At 37.2% G+C, this 16,333-nt stretch overlaps 1 protein-coding gene across 4 annotated transcripts in view; it reads right to left on the reverse strand.

Moving 5' to 3' along the window:
• Positions 1-16,333, reverse strand: part of SASH1 (SAM and SH3 domain containing 1) — a gene marked incomplete at its 5' end in the record, with an annotated part of 511,807 nt that overhangs the window by 493,776 nt on the left and 1,698 nt on the right. For 3 of the 4 annotated variants that reach the window (XM_083830238.1, XM_083830240.1, XM_083830231.1), the window contains one exon: positions 10,811-10,849. The exons of the other annotated variant lie outside the window; for it this stretch is intronic. In XM_083830238.1, coding sequence (XP_083686364.1) covers positions 10,811-10,849 — 39 coding nt within the window. The remainder of the gene's footprint in view (positions 1-10,810; positions 10,850-16,333) is intronic. 4 annotated transcript variants of the gene reach the window in all.

Below are 16,333 nucleotides of genomic sequence, written 5' to 3' on the forward strand. Positions count from 1 at the left end.
CACATAAAGGTAAAACACCAAGGCATTGTAAAACTTGGAAAATGAGGTATTTCTCACTCTCTAAATGCAGAAACCTTATATTCACAGCAACAATTTTTTGGGGAAAAAAATCTCTGAAAGTTAAAGTCTACAATAAAAACCTGATATGCACCTGAAAAGGTTTTATTTCACATGTTGTATCTGAAACATAGCTGTTCACATCCTGGCACAAGTGAGCCAGGAAGGTCTGCGCTTTGCTCCTCTGCCAAGAGTTCCTTTATTGCTTGAGGGAGTATTTAAGTCGCTTCCAGTAACTTGAGTGTTAGTTCAGCAGACCAAACTCTCCTCTTGGTGAAACGGTCTTTACCTCCCCACCCCACCACCACCACCCACATCCACCCCTTTCCCTTCCCATGGTACAGATAGTTTTACTTGTAAATTCTTCCTTGTGTCATTCTGAGCAAAGCAGACCCCTCTGCCAGCACCGCTGCTTGGCCAGGGTGCAGGGAAATATTTGTTCCCTTCACACTGCTCAAGGGGAGGCAGATTATCTCATTATTGCCCAAATGGGGGTGTTAAAGCCGCAAGTGCTCATATGCCTGATAATGTTTGTATACATGATGATCATGCTTCCTAATAAACTAATTAGAGTATTTTGACATGTTTATATCCATAAGTGCATTATATGGCATCTAATGCTTAGATATTTATAAGAAATTACCTGATGTGATGAAAAAACACTCAGAAGAACTAAGGAGTATGGGAGTAATTTTCCAAGTTTTTGACATCATGAAACAAGATTTAAAAGAAGAGCTAAAACGCAGGTAATGCCTTACTACATACTTGCCTCACAGCCCAACAAGAAGCAGTGACTAATCTAGTGGACATTGTAATCTTGTAATCCCTCTGCTGTGACCCAAAACTAAAGCATCAACACAAGTGTTTGCCTAACATGGAGCACAGTACCACTTAGTTTTCCACAATGCAAGACTTATTACTGCCAGTGCTAGATCTTCCTAACTACCACTTTCTCAGAGTTTACTATTATCTAAAAATATTAGATTTGAAAATAAAAGCATTTTAGAATTCTCATACAAAGCGTTGAAAGCCCAAGCACCCTCATCCATCATATCTTGGAATTAAAGCTACCGTTATTTATGATGTTTCACATAGTAAAGTACATTGGCAGTAATGAGCACAGAAGAGGATAAAGACTCCCTATTTGATAATATACAAGAGAAATAATTCTGTAATGCGAATTTTACTAGGAGTGATTAAAACTGTCTTTCTGTATATCTTCAGTTGTGTGACCAGAAGAATAATAAAAGTTCAATCCTTTTTTTTTTGGTATTTTTTTTTTTTTTGCCAATTCTAGAGAACATCCCCACATGTTGATGAAAAATTCTGCATATGCCAAACCCTAAAACATTTTTCTTATTGCACGTTGGGAGATGCACAAGTTTATGGTGAGTAGAATATGTTTACTCTCTCTCTCATTGCATACTTTCCAGATCAGATCTGGGCAGGGATGGAACAGTGTTACAGTTTCCTTGAAACCTTATTGCCCCATAAAGTAGCAGCAGCACTGCAGTATGTCTTTCCATACACGTACATATTAAAAATTTCCAGATATAGAGAGTTGAGTTTGTTAAAAAACTAGAAAGATGAAGTATTATGAAGTGCTTGTTTTCCCACTAATTGTTTTGACGTTGCAAGATAAAAGTCTAAAGAGACTTCCACAGCAAAGCAATGTCTGTAAAGCATTTTGTAAAGATAAAAAATCTTTACACATCATGTTTTGGTCTAGTTCTCCAAGATGCCACCTATTTAAATTTCTCAAATCAAAATAGCTCAATAGTTAAGAAGTCAAAGCAGCACTAATTAGCGTATGTTTCAATTTTATTTTAATTTTTACATCAATATTAATTCTGAGGTCATGTCAACCATATGTTTAGCACCTTGTTGAACTACTATCATTTTACCTAATTAAAGGCTTCCATGTGCAGGCTGAAGAAAATTAACTAGTTGCATATTGCATAAGCCATAGTGCATTATAGCTAAAATAAAAAAAAATGTTCATATTTCCCCATCTAAACTGAATTAGGATTCTTTAAGAGAAATGACTTCATACCATGCATAGCTTTTTAATCTTACAACATCTACTTCACAATATGCCTGATTAAAATACCAAGGACTGTTTGTATTTTATTGTCCAGTTATTCTGATTTCTTATTTCCTCTACCAAGTACAATCAATACTTCTTTGCAAAAATGCATGCTTCTCATTTGTTTCCAGCAGTCATCCCATTGACATTTAACTAAACATGGAGATAACCATAATCCAATCTTGACAAGTACTCATCTCATTAATGCCTTTTTAATCATCAAGGATGACATCCCTGTCAAGTTTTAGATAAATTGTGTCAAAGCACATTCTACACACAAAAGCATCATTTTCTCATACATCTAAGTATAAATGGGTTCATTTATGGAAAACTGAAATGAAAAAAGCAGTGGACAACTTATATACATAGCAAGTGTTTTAGCGACATTTTAAAGAACAAAGGTGATTTTTACTCTTGTTATTTTGTTTGGTTTTAAGTATGCTGGTTTACTTTCTGTTTTTGCTCCAATCCCTGTCTTCTTCTGTGTCACAAGAAGATATGAGCCATCAAGACTATGATTGCAAAGCTATAAAATTGCAGTTGTTGGTCCTGGCATCAGACTTCAAGCTACCTTATGCTCTCAGGTTCTTCCCCCCCCTCCCCCCCCAGTGTACTGGGCCTGGCTGGGATGCTAACTTTCCCTGCAGCAGCCCATACAGTGTTGTGCTCTGCACTTGTAGCTAGAACAGCAGTGGTATCACACCAGTGTTGTGTCTGCTGCTGAGAAGTGCTGGCACAGCATCAGGACTCTCTCTAACCCTCCTAGGGGGTGGGCAAAAAAGTGAGAAAGGAACATCACCAGGGCAGCTGACCTAAACCAACCAAAGGAATATTCCATGCCATAAGTTGTCACACTCAGCAATAAAAGGTGGAAAAAAGAAGAAGAGGGGAGGGGTGGGCTCTCATTGCGAAAACATCTGTCCTCCCGAACACCGGCTATGTGCGTTGAGGCCCTGCTTCAAGGACGTGGTCAAGCATCGCTCGTTTGTGGGAAGTAGAGAGTAATTTCTTTCCTCTGCACTTCCACATAGCCTTTAATTGTTTTTTTTTTTTTCCTTTTTCCCCCCTCCCTTTTCCCCTTTCCCTTTAGTTAAATTGTTTAATTAATAATAATAATCTTTCCTTAATAATTATTTTTCCCCTTTAATTAAATTATCCTTATCGCAACCGGTGAGTTGTTCTTTCCTTTACTTCTTCCCCTCCTCTTCTAAGGAGGGGGAGTGAGAGAGCGGTTGTGGTGGAGTTCAGCTGCCTAGCACGGTAAAACCGCCACAACAGGCAACACACTTTTTCCTCCCACCACTGTTGCTCCACTGCCACCAAAATATTTCAGCACCATTACACATCTTTCTTACTTTGCACACTTCCATATGACAGGGTCTGTCCCAGCACTGCCTTGGGGCCAACACAGGGTTCAACAACAGCACAGCAAGACAAGGGCTATGATTTCAGTTTCGGTGCTAGTTCTTCAACCAGGAGCAGCAACTGCAGTAAAACGAATCCAACTTCAATGCTGTAGCTCCAGGCTAAAACAAGTTAAGCATCTCAGAGATGTTGATATGTGCACAGACTGGTCAGCAGTGGCAGAACTAGAATGTGCAGCAAAATATTCACACAGCTTCAGAGAATTTGGTAAAACAGTATTATTCACCAAGGCTAGCTTCAGTCAGCTGGGTTTACTCTTCCATGACTTTCTCCAGAAGTAAAGAAAGAAGAGAACAACTCAGCAGGAACTTAACTTTGATCCTTTGAATCAGTCCTGGAAGAACTTGTTTGCCATTAACTACAGAGAGGATCAGCCTTTTTCATTACCTTCCTTTTGACTCTATTCAGCACATGCAAGTAGACTTTAAAGTTTATATTTTGGCAAATGAATAAGGAAAGACAAAAAGGCCACCTGCTCCTAAATTTCAAGTCTGTGCTCCCAACTATTAAACACCATATATAAAGCTAATAAAATCCGCTGGAATCATCTAAAATCTAAAACATTTTCTCTCCTCATCTTATTTCCCAAAACTATGCAACCACTTTTTCCTGAACCTTTATAAAAGATACTAGAAAACAAATTCCACTACAGTGGAAAAGTTAAAACATATCTATACATTTGTAGTACTCAGTCCTATCGAAAATATTGCCTTAGATCCCTTCGGTCACTCCAATGATCTACAAGTGTCTCAAATCAAACCATGGCAAATGACTTTACTTACAAGTACACATCTTAATGATAAAAAACCACAAAGCTTTACTCAGGTTTATTGTAAACTATTATAACATCATGCAACAGGGAAGAGTCATGCAGAATGATCCACAGACAGAGGCCAGCTTGTAATACTATAAAATGTTATCACCACTACACACACAATATTTTTAGCCCAGATCCTTACCTTTAGAAGTGAAACAACAGCAAAGACTGAAAGTTCTAGCAAATGTACATCCTCAAGATTTTTTCCAACAAACACACCACCTTCTCTCAACACCTCATAGGACCCATGCCAACCTCTCCTCACTAACTCCTGCCCCAAGAAAAGGGAATAGTATTACAAGAACAATAGTTAATTTAGCTGCATTTTACACAGCAACTTTTGACAAACTTACAGCTTAATTAATCCTCTTATCACAAAGTGAGACCATAAATATGTTCAGATATACATACAAGACTTACTGAAGCCTTAATTTTTGCAGTTTCTAACTTCAAAAGTTTAGCTGAGTAAATGCATTTAATTAATGCATTGTTCTTAATGGTTTTATAAATGGATTAACAAATCACATTGTAAAAATTTTCAGGATAAAGAACTTTCAGCAGTTTTAGATCTAAAAATGTATTTCTAAAAATATGTCTAGACTAGTCAAAGTAAAGCAAGAAAATATACACACAACTAAATGAAGTTTTGAATAGCTTTTCAACTCTTTTCTATATGCCACTTGTTTCAAATCAGATGCAGCTAAGAAATATTTTGACTTTTCTGATAATTTGATGAAAAACTTTCCTGCTATCAAATGTTACTTATCTGGGAAAGTTCACAGGGAAGCTGATGGCCAAGCAGTAGCTTTTAATGTTAAAAAGTATATTAAAGTAACATCTTTAATACATTCATATTCATGGAAAGCTTCTAGGCATGCCTTTGAAATATTTTTTTGAACATTTGTCAAATGAGTGAAACTGCACACACGTATTATCTCTTCTGACTCATATGGGCTAAGTATCTACTCATCCCCTCACCAACACTGGAACTCTACCACTCAGGGTTTCTGATTATCATTCATAATTTCCCCCTTCTTGCCTGTAAGAGAATCCTTTCCTACACACAAGCTTTTCAAAACAGAATGCGAAGTGAGAACGACTACATTATACCTCAAAAAGACCAGGAGAAGAAAGTCCAGTGAAGTATGTCAATACTAAAATAATAAAATCTAAAGAACGTCTATTTTTCCAGCTATTGCCCCTTTCGATGTTTATTAAGTTCTGCCCACTGAACTTAATGGCACTGCATAAATGTATCCGAGATGAGAATTTGGCTAACAGTGGTTAGAAAGTATGGCAGTAGGTCAATATTTAGACTTCCCTGCCAAGGGCAACAGTGTTGAATATTATAAACATTCTGCTGGGCTTCTTTGTCACTGAATGCCAAGTTGTTCTCTTCCCACACATGGGCCATAAACCTCTGGAAGCAGAGGCTGCAATCGGGGGCTTTAAAGCAGCTTATGATGGCTAGCCACTGAATGCCCCATTGACTGGGCATTTAATTTCTTTCCTCCCTCTAAAAAGCTCAGCTTTCTTGCACAGTCTCCTAACATAATGGATGCTATACATATAAAATAATGTTCCCATACATCAGATTTCTGAAGTTATTCATCTGTCTCAGTGCCTAATGGGATTTTTCAAAAGCACTGAGTAATTTAACATTTATTGATTTCAACGGAGGTAAGCAATAGTATGATTACCTGCATCTGTAAGTATACTAACATCTATAATTTAACTAGACTTATAAATGAGATCACCTAATTGGATACTCCAGTTTTGTCATTGCTAGTGGTGTGACTTCCAAAGACGCTGAGTCTTTGCAAACCCAAGTGACTCAGAGCTTTGTAGATGCTCAGCACTTCTGAAAAGGCAGGTTATCAGCACACCTGCCCTAATCAGAAGTGGAAGGCTACCTTTGATCAAGTATGCCTGACACAGCACATTTATTTAAAGTGCTGAAGTATCAGGCACCGTACACTGAGAGTCTGCCTGAACAGGAGACCAAGGGGGCCCTTCCACTTTCATTCAGAGTTGACAAGATGTGCCAGCAGTGCTCTCACAGCACTGCGCTTAGGTAGGCTTGAAGAACAAAAGGCTATTCATATTTCAAGGATCCTTACCCACATACATCAAAAAAAGAGTTTCAAACTAAATTCCCTTTAAAACCTGGTCTTTGCTAAGAACAGCGCAGCCTCCACAGTCCTACTCTGCAGCAACAGAACCAAAAGCTACAAAGCCATTTCTGTGACTACTACTTTGGCATTTATTTATACCAGCTCAGAAACTTGGCTGGCACATCACTCTAAGCCTTCAAAAGGATCTTGCTATTCACATAGCAAGAATCTACTACACTCAAGACCATCCAGATGAAGTAAAAAGTTTCTCTAAACATTACAAATAGCTAGTGTCAAAGGAATGAAATACAACAGGGCAGTGAGAAACAAAAGCACATAAAAGACATTGGCAGGGAGGAAGATCACTTCTTGAAATAATCTCACCTTTGAGGTATGCTTTTAACCTCTGCTCTTCAAGCAGTTCTCAGCCCTAGCCCAAAGTGGAGCTTATTGCAACAAGTTACCTATTTTGTACATCCTAGAAGGAAATTTGTCATTAGTTGTGGAGATCATAAACTATATTTCTTCAGCACTTTATATGGAGATCTATAATAGAGATTAGATAATAAACAACATGAGGAAAAGGTTCTTATTAGTGCTACTGTAAAATGCAGAATAATATAACAGTAATGATGTGATGTGTTTTTTTTTTTTCTGTAAGTAAGTTAAAGAGCCTGGAGTAAATATTATAAATACAACTCTGGTTAGGACACCAAAAGGGGAAATTAAGATGCCAATAAAGCCGAGACTCAAGATCTAGCATTTTGAATTCTCTGCTAGGGAATGCTTTCAAAGGCACAAAAAAATGTCATGATCCGAACAGTCTTATAAGAGCAGCAAAACTTGCACATGTAATTCTTAATTCTGCCTCCCAACACTAGATCCATGTTTCAGACAGCACTGGTTATCCTTGACTTTGGGTCTGTGAAAATGTTGAAACTGAGGTCGGATGGCAGGATTTCTCAAATACTTTCATATTGCGAACTCTCTTAACATAGTCTTAAATTTCTTTGACGTATATCCTTCCTCTCATAGGCGCAGACAACCTTCCTTTTCCATTCACAAGTCATACAATATCTTTTCAATGACTACCTAAATTGCTTATATTAGAGAGCAATAATGGCAATGTGGTTTTGTCTTTCTTTTAATGCAATTTTGAAATTGAAAATGAATAGGACAGTTGAAACCATATGATTAACTAGCTCTCGGAGGATCACATATTTGCCATGTACTTCCCAGACCATCAATAACTACTGAACCACAAAGCGAAAACCTATGACACAGTGGAAAGTCACGATAAAAGTAAGCAAAGAGCAAGTTTTGTTCATTTCAAATGATTCTTAGCAATGATGTCTGCAATCCATTGAACATACAAGAGCTAATACAATAAAAAGTGACTGGAAAATTTTAAAACTAGACAATGAATTCAGTTTAGAAAAGGGGGTGGGGGAAGAGAGAGCGAGGGAAAGAAACTGCTTTCCAGTTTCTGATTAGCCAGATTCCAAAGATTCTTTAGTGAGAAAAAATATTTAAGATGCAACTGTATGAAGATCTTCAGCAACGCTACCATTTGTTTTAGAGGTGGTTACTTTTTTTTTTTTGAGGAAAATCTTACATAATTTCATTTTTTTTTATCTGCTTAAACACATAGAAATACCTATTTCCAATAAGTAAACTAGATCAAAGAATCATATGTAACTTGGAAAAAAATCTCAAAATATCATTTGTTCAGCTGTCGCTGGGAGGTTTGCAATTAACGAGAGGTCAAATTTGTTTTTTCTCTCCTTAAGATCACAACAAATGAATTTAATATATAGGAATACTGAAAAACTTTAAAGATGAGCTTAATAAAGCTTTTGTCTTTGAAGCAGACTTGGGCTCTTCCTAATTCAGAGGAGTTTTATAGAGCTACGTTTCCTGTTTTCTTCCTTTAATAGATTCAGGATTTATTTCCTTGTCTGTTCAGCATTCTTTCTATTTTCCAGTGAGCCCTCTTTGCTTGGTTAGCCACAAGCAGACAGCTATTGATATAGTGCAACTGTAGGTTTCAGCACAACACAGCTCAGACAATAAACACTTACAGCTATCTCTAGCTCAGTCTATAGCTAGAGACAGAATTATACCGCCATTCAGCCCTCAGTTCCCAGAACTCGGCTGTAAACTGAGCCAACGTAATCTCAAAGTTCCCTAAAATATCTGCATTAACACTAAGTTAAATGGACAGCAGCTGAAGGAACCTGAACAAGATGTTTCCTCAGTAAAGCCAGCTTCACTCAGGCCTTCAAAGTTTCATTCAAAGGAGTTGTTTCTTGTTGCCAATAGTTTGCAAAATTTGAAGCCTGCTGGCAAAAACCCGGCCTGTCACCTCAGGAAAACCACCTTCCCAAACAGCACAAGCCTTCAGCAAAATGTCACCATGGACGAATGCCGATTGAGAACATATGCCCTCAGATCCTTTGACACTGTCCTTTCCCAGTGTAACACCTTTGTCAGCAAGGATGCTTGCCACCGGGAGAAGCGGCCAACTCTGCACATGTTCCAATAATACAGCAATACTGGCAGCTGCGGGCTGGCAGTTTTGGGAGTCTCATGGCTCACCAACATGGGAATATAAGTGGAATGGATTGCGTTCTAGGATTTCAAGTTAAATACAGTTTTCTTTTGGCTTAAACTTCTTATCTTCTTTCATACCTGATAAATTAAAAGGGAGGGTGTTCTAAGAGTAAAAAGTGAAAGGAGAAATAAAATAGGCCCTTGTCTCTGTGTGAAACAATGTGCTAGCAAAAACATAGCTATGGCAGCTTAGAATTTACCTTTTAGCCTGTTGTACGATAATTAGAGCTGACTGGGTAATTTATACCTTGGATTCTACCAAACAGGGAGGAAGGCATGATCACAGGGAGGAAAGCATGATCACCAGTTTCACTGCTTTTAGATGACTAATATTTCATTGCTGAATGGACCGAGAACTGTTTTAGTCATGAAAAAAAAAAGATTCTAAATACCAAGTAGTAATATTTAATTTTGAAACTCTACTGTCCCAAGAAATTACAAGCCAAACAGATCTGCACAAACACGCACAGTTCCCCATCTTTAGTACAATGAGCAATTTTTTATTATTTATTTATTTTTGGTAAAGCCTATGCACAAATATAACTTCACAAAATGCAAATTTAGATATGCATAGTGTGTGGTCACAGTACTTTCCATTTCTGTTGGATAAATAGTATCAATCAAGCTAAAGGACACTGTCTTTTACCAGGCTTGACCTAAACAGTAACCCATTTTCAAGCTGTCCTGCAAGGCAGCATGCCACCAATACAAAAAGCTCTTTAGGCTGTGCTATTACACAGGTTGGTTTACTGATGCATAAGACCAAGAAGAACAACTTTTGATACCTAGACGAAAGCAGACTTAACTTTCACAGTCCTTGCACACACTGAAAGGAGGAAGAGAGGGGGAGAGACAGCAGGCAGGTTGACCAGATCTTTGGCAATGGCATATTACCCAAATTTTGTACAAAGTAGTGACCTTGGGCTCAACACACAGGTGTGTTCCATTTATAAGAAAAATAACAAACATATCTGAGTAAATACCAGAGTTCAGCAGCAGCAGTACTGTAGTGAGATCTTGATTGACTCGCACAAGGTAAGTAGGTTTTTGAAACTGAAAACACTTAAGCTATTTATGTTTATGTTGTAATATTCACTTTTGAGAAAGCTTTGTCTGGGTCAATGGAAATGAGGCCATTTGAATAACATCTCAGATTTTAATCACACATTTACTATTCACAAATATGTCAGGTGGCTGAATGGAAAAGTAACCAATGATAATTAAAAATAGATTTTTACTCAGAGGAAAAGGTATAACTCATGTAATTCAATAAATTTAGCACCTGTTTACTACACAATCAAACAAATGAAAGATTCTAGTTCACAGTTTACAAAAATTTAACAACTAATGTTTCTGCTCAAGGGACAGTATCTCAGCAGACATCTGGAGAATCTACTGATTAATTAATAGATTCATTAATTAGACAGCTGTACTGTTAGAAGAGAATTTAATTGTTTGGATTAATAGCCCTACTAATTAGTCCTAATGAAAATCATCATCAACCCTTATAGCTGAGAAAATGTTGACTTCCTACATGCCCATCTGCACGACTATCTTCTTCCTAGAAGATGCTAGATAACTGCTGGCTGAGGGATGAGACCATATGTGCCATGGGAACATCCAGAACAACCCTGAAGCCACTGATATTTCCAGTCTCTAGCAAACATGCCAGTACAGACAGGCACTAAAATCATTTACCTGTTTCTTGACTCTGAAATGTCGCACCAGCACAGAAATCTGTGAAAAACAAATTATAAATAGCAAGCCTGTGAGGGGATACAATAAATCATGAGGCAGCTGATGAATATTACTTAATTTAAAATCATCAAGGTGTGCAAGCTATACACAATAGCAAAGAGAAGCCTTTCAAAACCATGACAGGGCTGCAGCATTCACAAATAACCTTATATAATTGTCTTGTCTCACCAAGAAGATAGTCATATCCCTTTCCACAAAGGAAAGATTGTAATTATGAGGTATTTCATATGAACTATGATCAACTACAATGTGTGACAGCCAGCTTAGAGTGCTGTTTAATAATGAGCTAAAGACCTCATTGGAGAATGTTCCTGTCATCATAGCTGAATCAAACAGTACATCTATACTATGTTAAATACACTAAGAATTCTGATACTAGTTTTCCTTCTATGTGTTTAAGTTACCCCAATGTATAATGGAGATAGTACATCAAGGGATATTGAGAGGATGTGAGGGGGAAATAAACAGATAATTAATGAATTTTATGAAGCACAGATAACTAAAATCCACCTTAAAAGCCCATGGAGAAATGAATAGTTTTGAATTAAATATAGTTTAATTAGCATACAAAAAGTGTACTGGGGGCATAGCAAGGAAAGAGTAATTTTGCACATCACATGTGGTAAAAAGGTTTGTGATCAGTTAAAAATAATTTAAAAAACAGAATACAGATGGAAGGAGAGGAGAAAGGGTAAAAAAGTTCAAATTGCACAGGTAGCCACAACCTGATACTTTCTCAGTTCTGAGTGCTTGTTTCTGACACTTTTCTTCCTGTATTCCTGAATTCTTTAGCTTAAGTCTGTGTATGCTATTTATTTTAGTAACATCAGGTGTATTGCCAAAGTCCAAGATTGAAAGCAACCGCTCCACTTCAGATTATAAAAGTGACTTGCCTAAATGAAAATTCACAGAAGCACCTGGTAGAATTTCAGTGGGAAAGAGACACCAAAGAATGTTTTGGAAATCCCACTACAACGTTTTGTGCCCAACTTCCACTGGCCCAACATATCTAAGAAAAGCCTTCATGAATGTGTCACGTTATTACACAGCAATAGACTACATGGTAACAGGGCAGACAGTTTATAATTTAGATGAAATCATCATTTAAACAAATACAGAAGATACCTGTCATTCTTAAGTTTTGCTGAGTGCGCTTAGTTGAGCTGTAATGTAGTGTTTGGGTATTACTATCAAAACTCCTGCTCAATAATGCCTATTAGCTCTACAGTTGTGTGACTAGAAGTTTCTAATATAATATTGACCAAGCACATTCAACTGGGTAGCCACACGCTGCCAGATGTAAGCCTAGTGGGAAGCATTGTGGGAAACCACCTTCTTACCTTCTGTAAGTATTGCAAAAGTTAACAGAAACATACTAGAAAAATAAACCAAATATTATAACCCATGCCAGGAAAAATAATTCTGTAAGTAGGTTTATTTCAGGTATATAATCCACAAATTTCTATTACAAGGTGTTAGGAAAAGAAATATCTAAATAGATTGCTGTGGCTGCAGTCAATAAATGTATTTCATCACTGCTGCTGCCAAAACAGTCTGTACAGAAATGTGTCTGACAAGCACAAAAAGAACTAAAAGGAATTGAATGACTTATTGTTTGTATTACATTGGTAACTCAAATGTTTGGAGAAGGATGTACCAAGGGGGCTAAAAGTAAATCACTGATACAGCATTTTTAATAATAATAATCTTTACCCACAGCTTCTATCCTGACTTTTCGTATTACTTTTTCCTCTGCATTTAACACCCTTTCCTCCTGATTCCTTTTTAAGAAAGCGTCACATACACTCAATGATTCTGTTCACCTGACACACCAAAAAAAGCACATCCTAACATAACAGCTACCAAGTCATATATTTAAATTGCAAAAATCAGATAATAGCACATTATCTTCTGGGCATGGAAGAGCACAACTGAACAGAAAAGTAATTTGAAGGAGAACATATTGAACCAGGCTAATGGATCTAAAGAAGCAGCACATTGGTGACCCCAGAAGTGCACCTACTGTCCTTTGGTTTTCCCCTTTTCTTTCTATTTTCTTAAGGCTTTAAAAAATAATAATTCAAGCTATGTAATTATTTAGGTTGGCATAGATTAAGTCAATCAAGACACACACCCAGCTGAAGTGTTGGGAGAGAAAACTTGAGCTTTAATTATGTTGAAACACAGCTGTATTCAATCTTTAGTAACTGATCAGCATCAGCAGCTGGTAGACTGTCAGCCAGTAAGTCAAGGTAAAGCTAAATGCCCTTGCTACTATCTAAAATACTTTGTAATAAATTTTTTTAAAACATATATAAAAACACTTACTGCTACAGCTGAAATTATTGGAATAACACTTGCAGCTGAACTAATTATTTATAAAACACTCCCTTCCTTAAATTGCTTGCATCCTTATTCTCAACTCTGCATAAAGTGCAGTAAGATCCAAATTTACCAACACAATAAACCTGCATTCGTTTTAAAAGACAAATTTTTATGATGACAATATACAGAAAAGGAAAGGCAATTTACACAGAAGGAAAGCAGTGGTCACATAAAATAACTTTAATAGACCAAACAATTTTGGAACACAAAACTGAAGGCTGGTATTTCACTATGTGTAAATAGGGAAAACTGAAAAGGTGAGTTTTTAATACCTGTACTTGACTATAAAAATCTTATGACTCCAACATAACTAAATGTAAGCCTCATTTCTTTCATTAGATACCAGTACTAGAAGAACTAGAGTTTTGTTGTTTTGTTTTATTTTTTCCTCTAAAACATGCACATCAACCAAATCATATAGTGTGTCAAAATATGAGTGTCAAAGTAGGCCTGCTTCCTCTGTCAAGAACATGGGAAAGATATGAGCATGTTGCCAACTTCTACAACACTGTCAGAAGTGCTATCAGCACTTTTCTTTCCCCTTGTGAGGCATATGGTTAAGTGACAATCCAATGAGCATCCGTTCTTAAATAATGCGTTCTTTGTAGTTGCGAAAAAAAATATCTTGAAAAGAACAAAAGTAAAAGCAACAGAAAATTTTCAGAAGAACCTGAAAGAACCAGAATTGATCTCATGATTTTAAATCAATTTACTTTTTTCTTCTGATAGATTATACTTGTGTAATACAGCTGTGGTGGTCTGGACAAGCAGAAAAAAAAGGGTTGCTGCACACTTAGTAAGGTCTGCAGATGACAGTGCCCTGAAACTCACCCAGGAAGGAGCCGAAATAATTAACAGTCACTGTCAAGAGGACGCGTACCAGCAAGGTGAACATGTCATTGAAGCCTGTGGTATGTGTCCCTTATGCAGACAAGAAGAGCACCACAGCACCTCACCACACCTAGGACAGAAGACATTCACTGCAGAATCCACCACTTCCCTCATAGTTAAGACTAAGGGTGATGAACTATGAACCAAGCCATGTTGTTGCGTAGATCTTTCAAGAGGCCTCTGCAGCAAGTACCTTCCTGCTGGGCACTGCAGGACCACAGAGCACCGCCATTCCTGAGAATGCTAATGAGCTTCTGGCACAGGTACATGATGGATCCATGGCATATTTTGTCACATGTGAGTACCTAACAATATTTCAGTACTGTTTACAACCATTTAGAGGCGGATCTATTGCACACACTCATGCATGAGATTCTCTCTCAACTCATCAACCGACATCTCACAGTTCCTGTTTCCCAACGGAGACCATGGAGAATAAATTAAAATAGTCCATAAGTCATGTGGATAGCATCCTTCCTCCCTCATTCACATTGTTCTCCTCATAGCATGAATTCTGACCATTCTGGGCAACAAGTCTGGCCTGGCCCCACTAAAGAACAATATACGTTTCAATATTTTCACTTCTCTATATGTACACTGTATCCTGGGCATTTAACAAGTACCTCATGGTTTTCAATAAATAAAGCTTTACGAAGAATCTCACTGCTCTACAATAGACTCTTATCTCAAAAGTCCCATATCTTCCTATGGAACGTTCTTTCAAAGTAAGTCAATAGAAAAATAAATCTCTGACATAAATGAGCACATCCCCATCTCCACAATACAGGTGCTTTGTTTAATGTGCACACCATATATAGCTACGCTTTCGTCATCTGTTCCACCTTCAAATCACAAACAAACAAAAAAAACTCACACACTAACACAAGAAGTAATAATTATGACTCCTTAATGCTTGTATGTTTCATTTTCAGTGGGGAGGGCAGTCTGCAATGGCACTTCCCAGAAGCAGAGAAGCATTTTTCACGGCTCTGCAGTACGCTGTGTTATGGAGTAGCTACACTGCATTCTGCAAGTCAAAACGACAAGCGGTATGCATCAGTGTAATGTCATTAATCCAAAAGGATTTGTATCCAGTTCCACCATGTAATATTCTGGCTCCCTAGGCATTTTCACTATGCACTACTTCAAGATCAACAGGCTGGCTGTTAGGAAAAGAGGGGATGTTCAAGTAATGGTCACAAATATCCAGCATTTACTTCCTGATTCCTTTTTTAGTGGTTTCAGTTATGTGATTCTTGATAAATAGGTAGTAATAAAAAATAAGGGGGAAGAAACACATTGGAGAAAAAAGGTATTGTAATAACATAATTTTGGAGCAACTATTATTTTTAAGTGCAATTATTCTGGATTTATTTCAATTCAGCTGAGGACAGTATTAAACCCATTGGATTCTTCTACTTCTTGCCACATTTGCAAATCAGCTTGCTGCCTGTAAGTACAAATAATGAGATTTATTGTACAAGGGAAAATAGCAACAACTATCTCAAAGGCTCCTGAATCATCAAAAAATGTACTTCTTTCAAGAACTACTAAATGACATAATAAAAGAGAATGGAAAACAGCTTTCAAAATATAATTCCAGCATTTACATTTTCACAGCTTAGAATTTAGCAGAACTTTTATTATCCACTACCAGAATGGGAATATGAAACTTCTGCAATGCTTGCACCAAAACATTATACTGCCCCAACGCTGTGACACTTACCCCATGATAATTTGCTTTACAATAACAGGTTTGGTGAGTGTTGCTATGTTAGGGCATTTTTCTGCCTTCCAGTAAAAGGATTGCTCTCCCATATCACCTCATACTTCCATAGGACAACACAACATTCTGGAAATAATAATCCAAGACAGCCCATGGATCTGTTCCACTCTCTCTGAGCCCTGAAGTGTTTTGCACACTCAAATGCAGTGGTGTTGCACCTCTGTACTGCCCATCACTACACCACATAAAGTCAAAAGGAACTCCTCAAATTGCATGTCCAAAAACTAAAAAACACAACTCAATCATTATTACAGCTTCATGTTTTAGTTTTATTTTGCTCTCAATTCTGCATTTTCTCCCCCTTATTTTATTATTATTATTTTTTACTTTATGCTTTAAATACTATTTTTTTCAGGAATTCTTAAATCCACTTTTTAAACTTTATCTTTCCCTCTTCCTTG

This window comes from Anser anser (assembly GCF_964211835.1).
Source record: "Anser anser genome assembly, chromosome: 3".
Lineage (NCBI taxonomy): Eukaryota > Metazoa > Chordata > Aves > Anseriformes > Anatidae > Anser > Anser anser.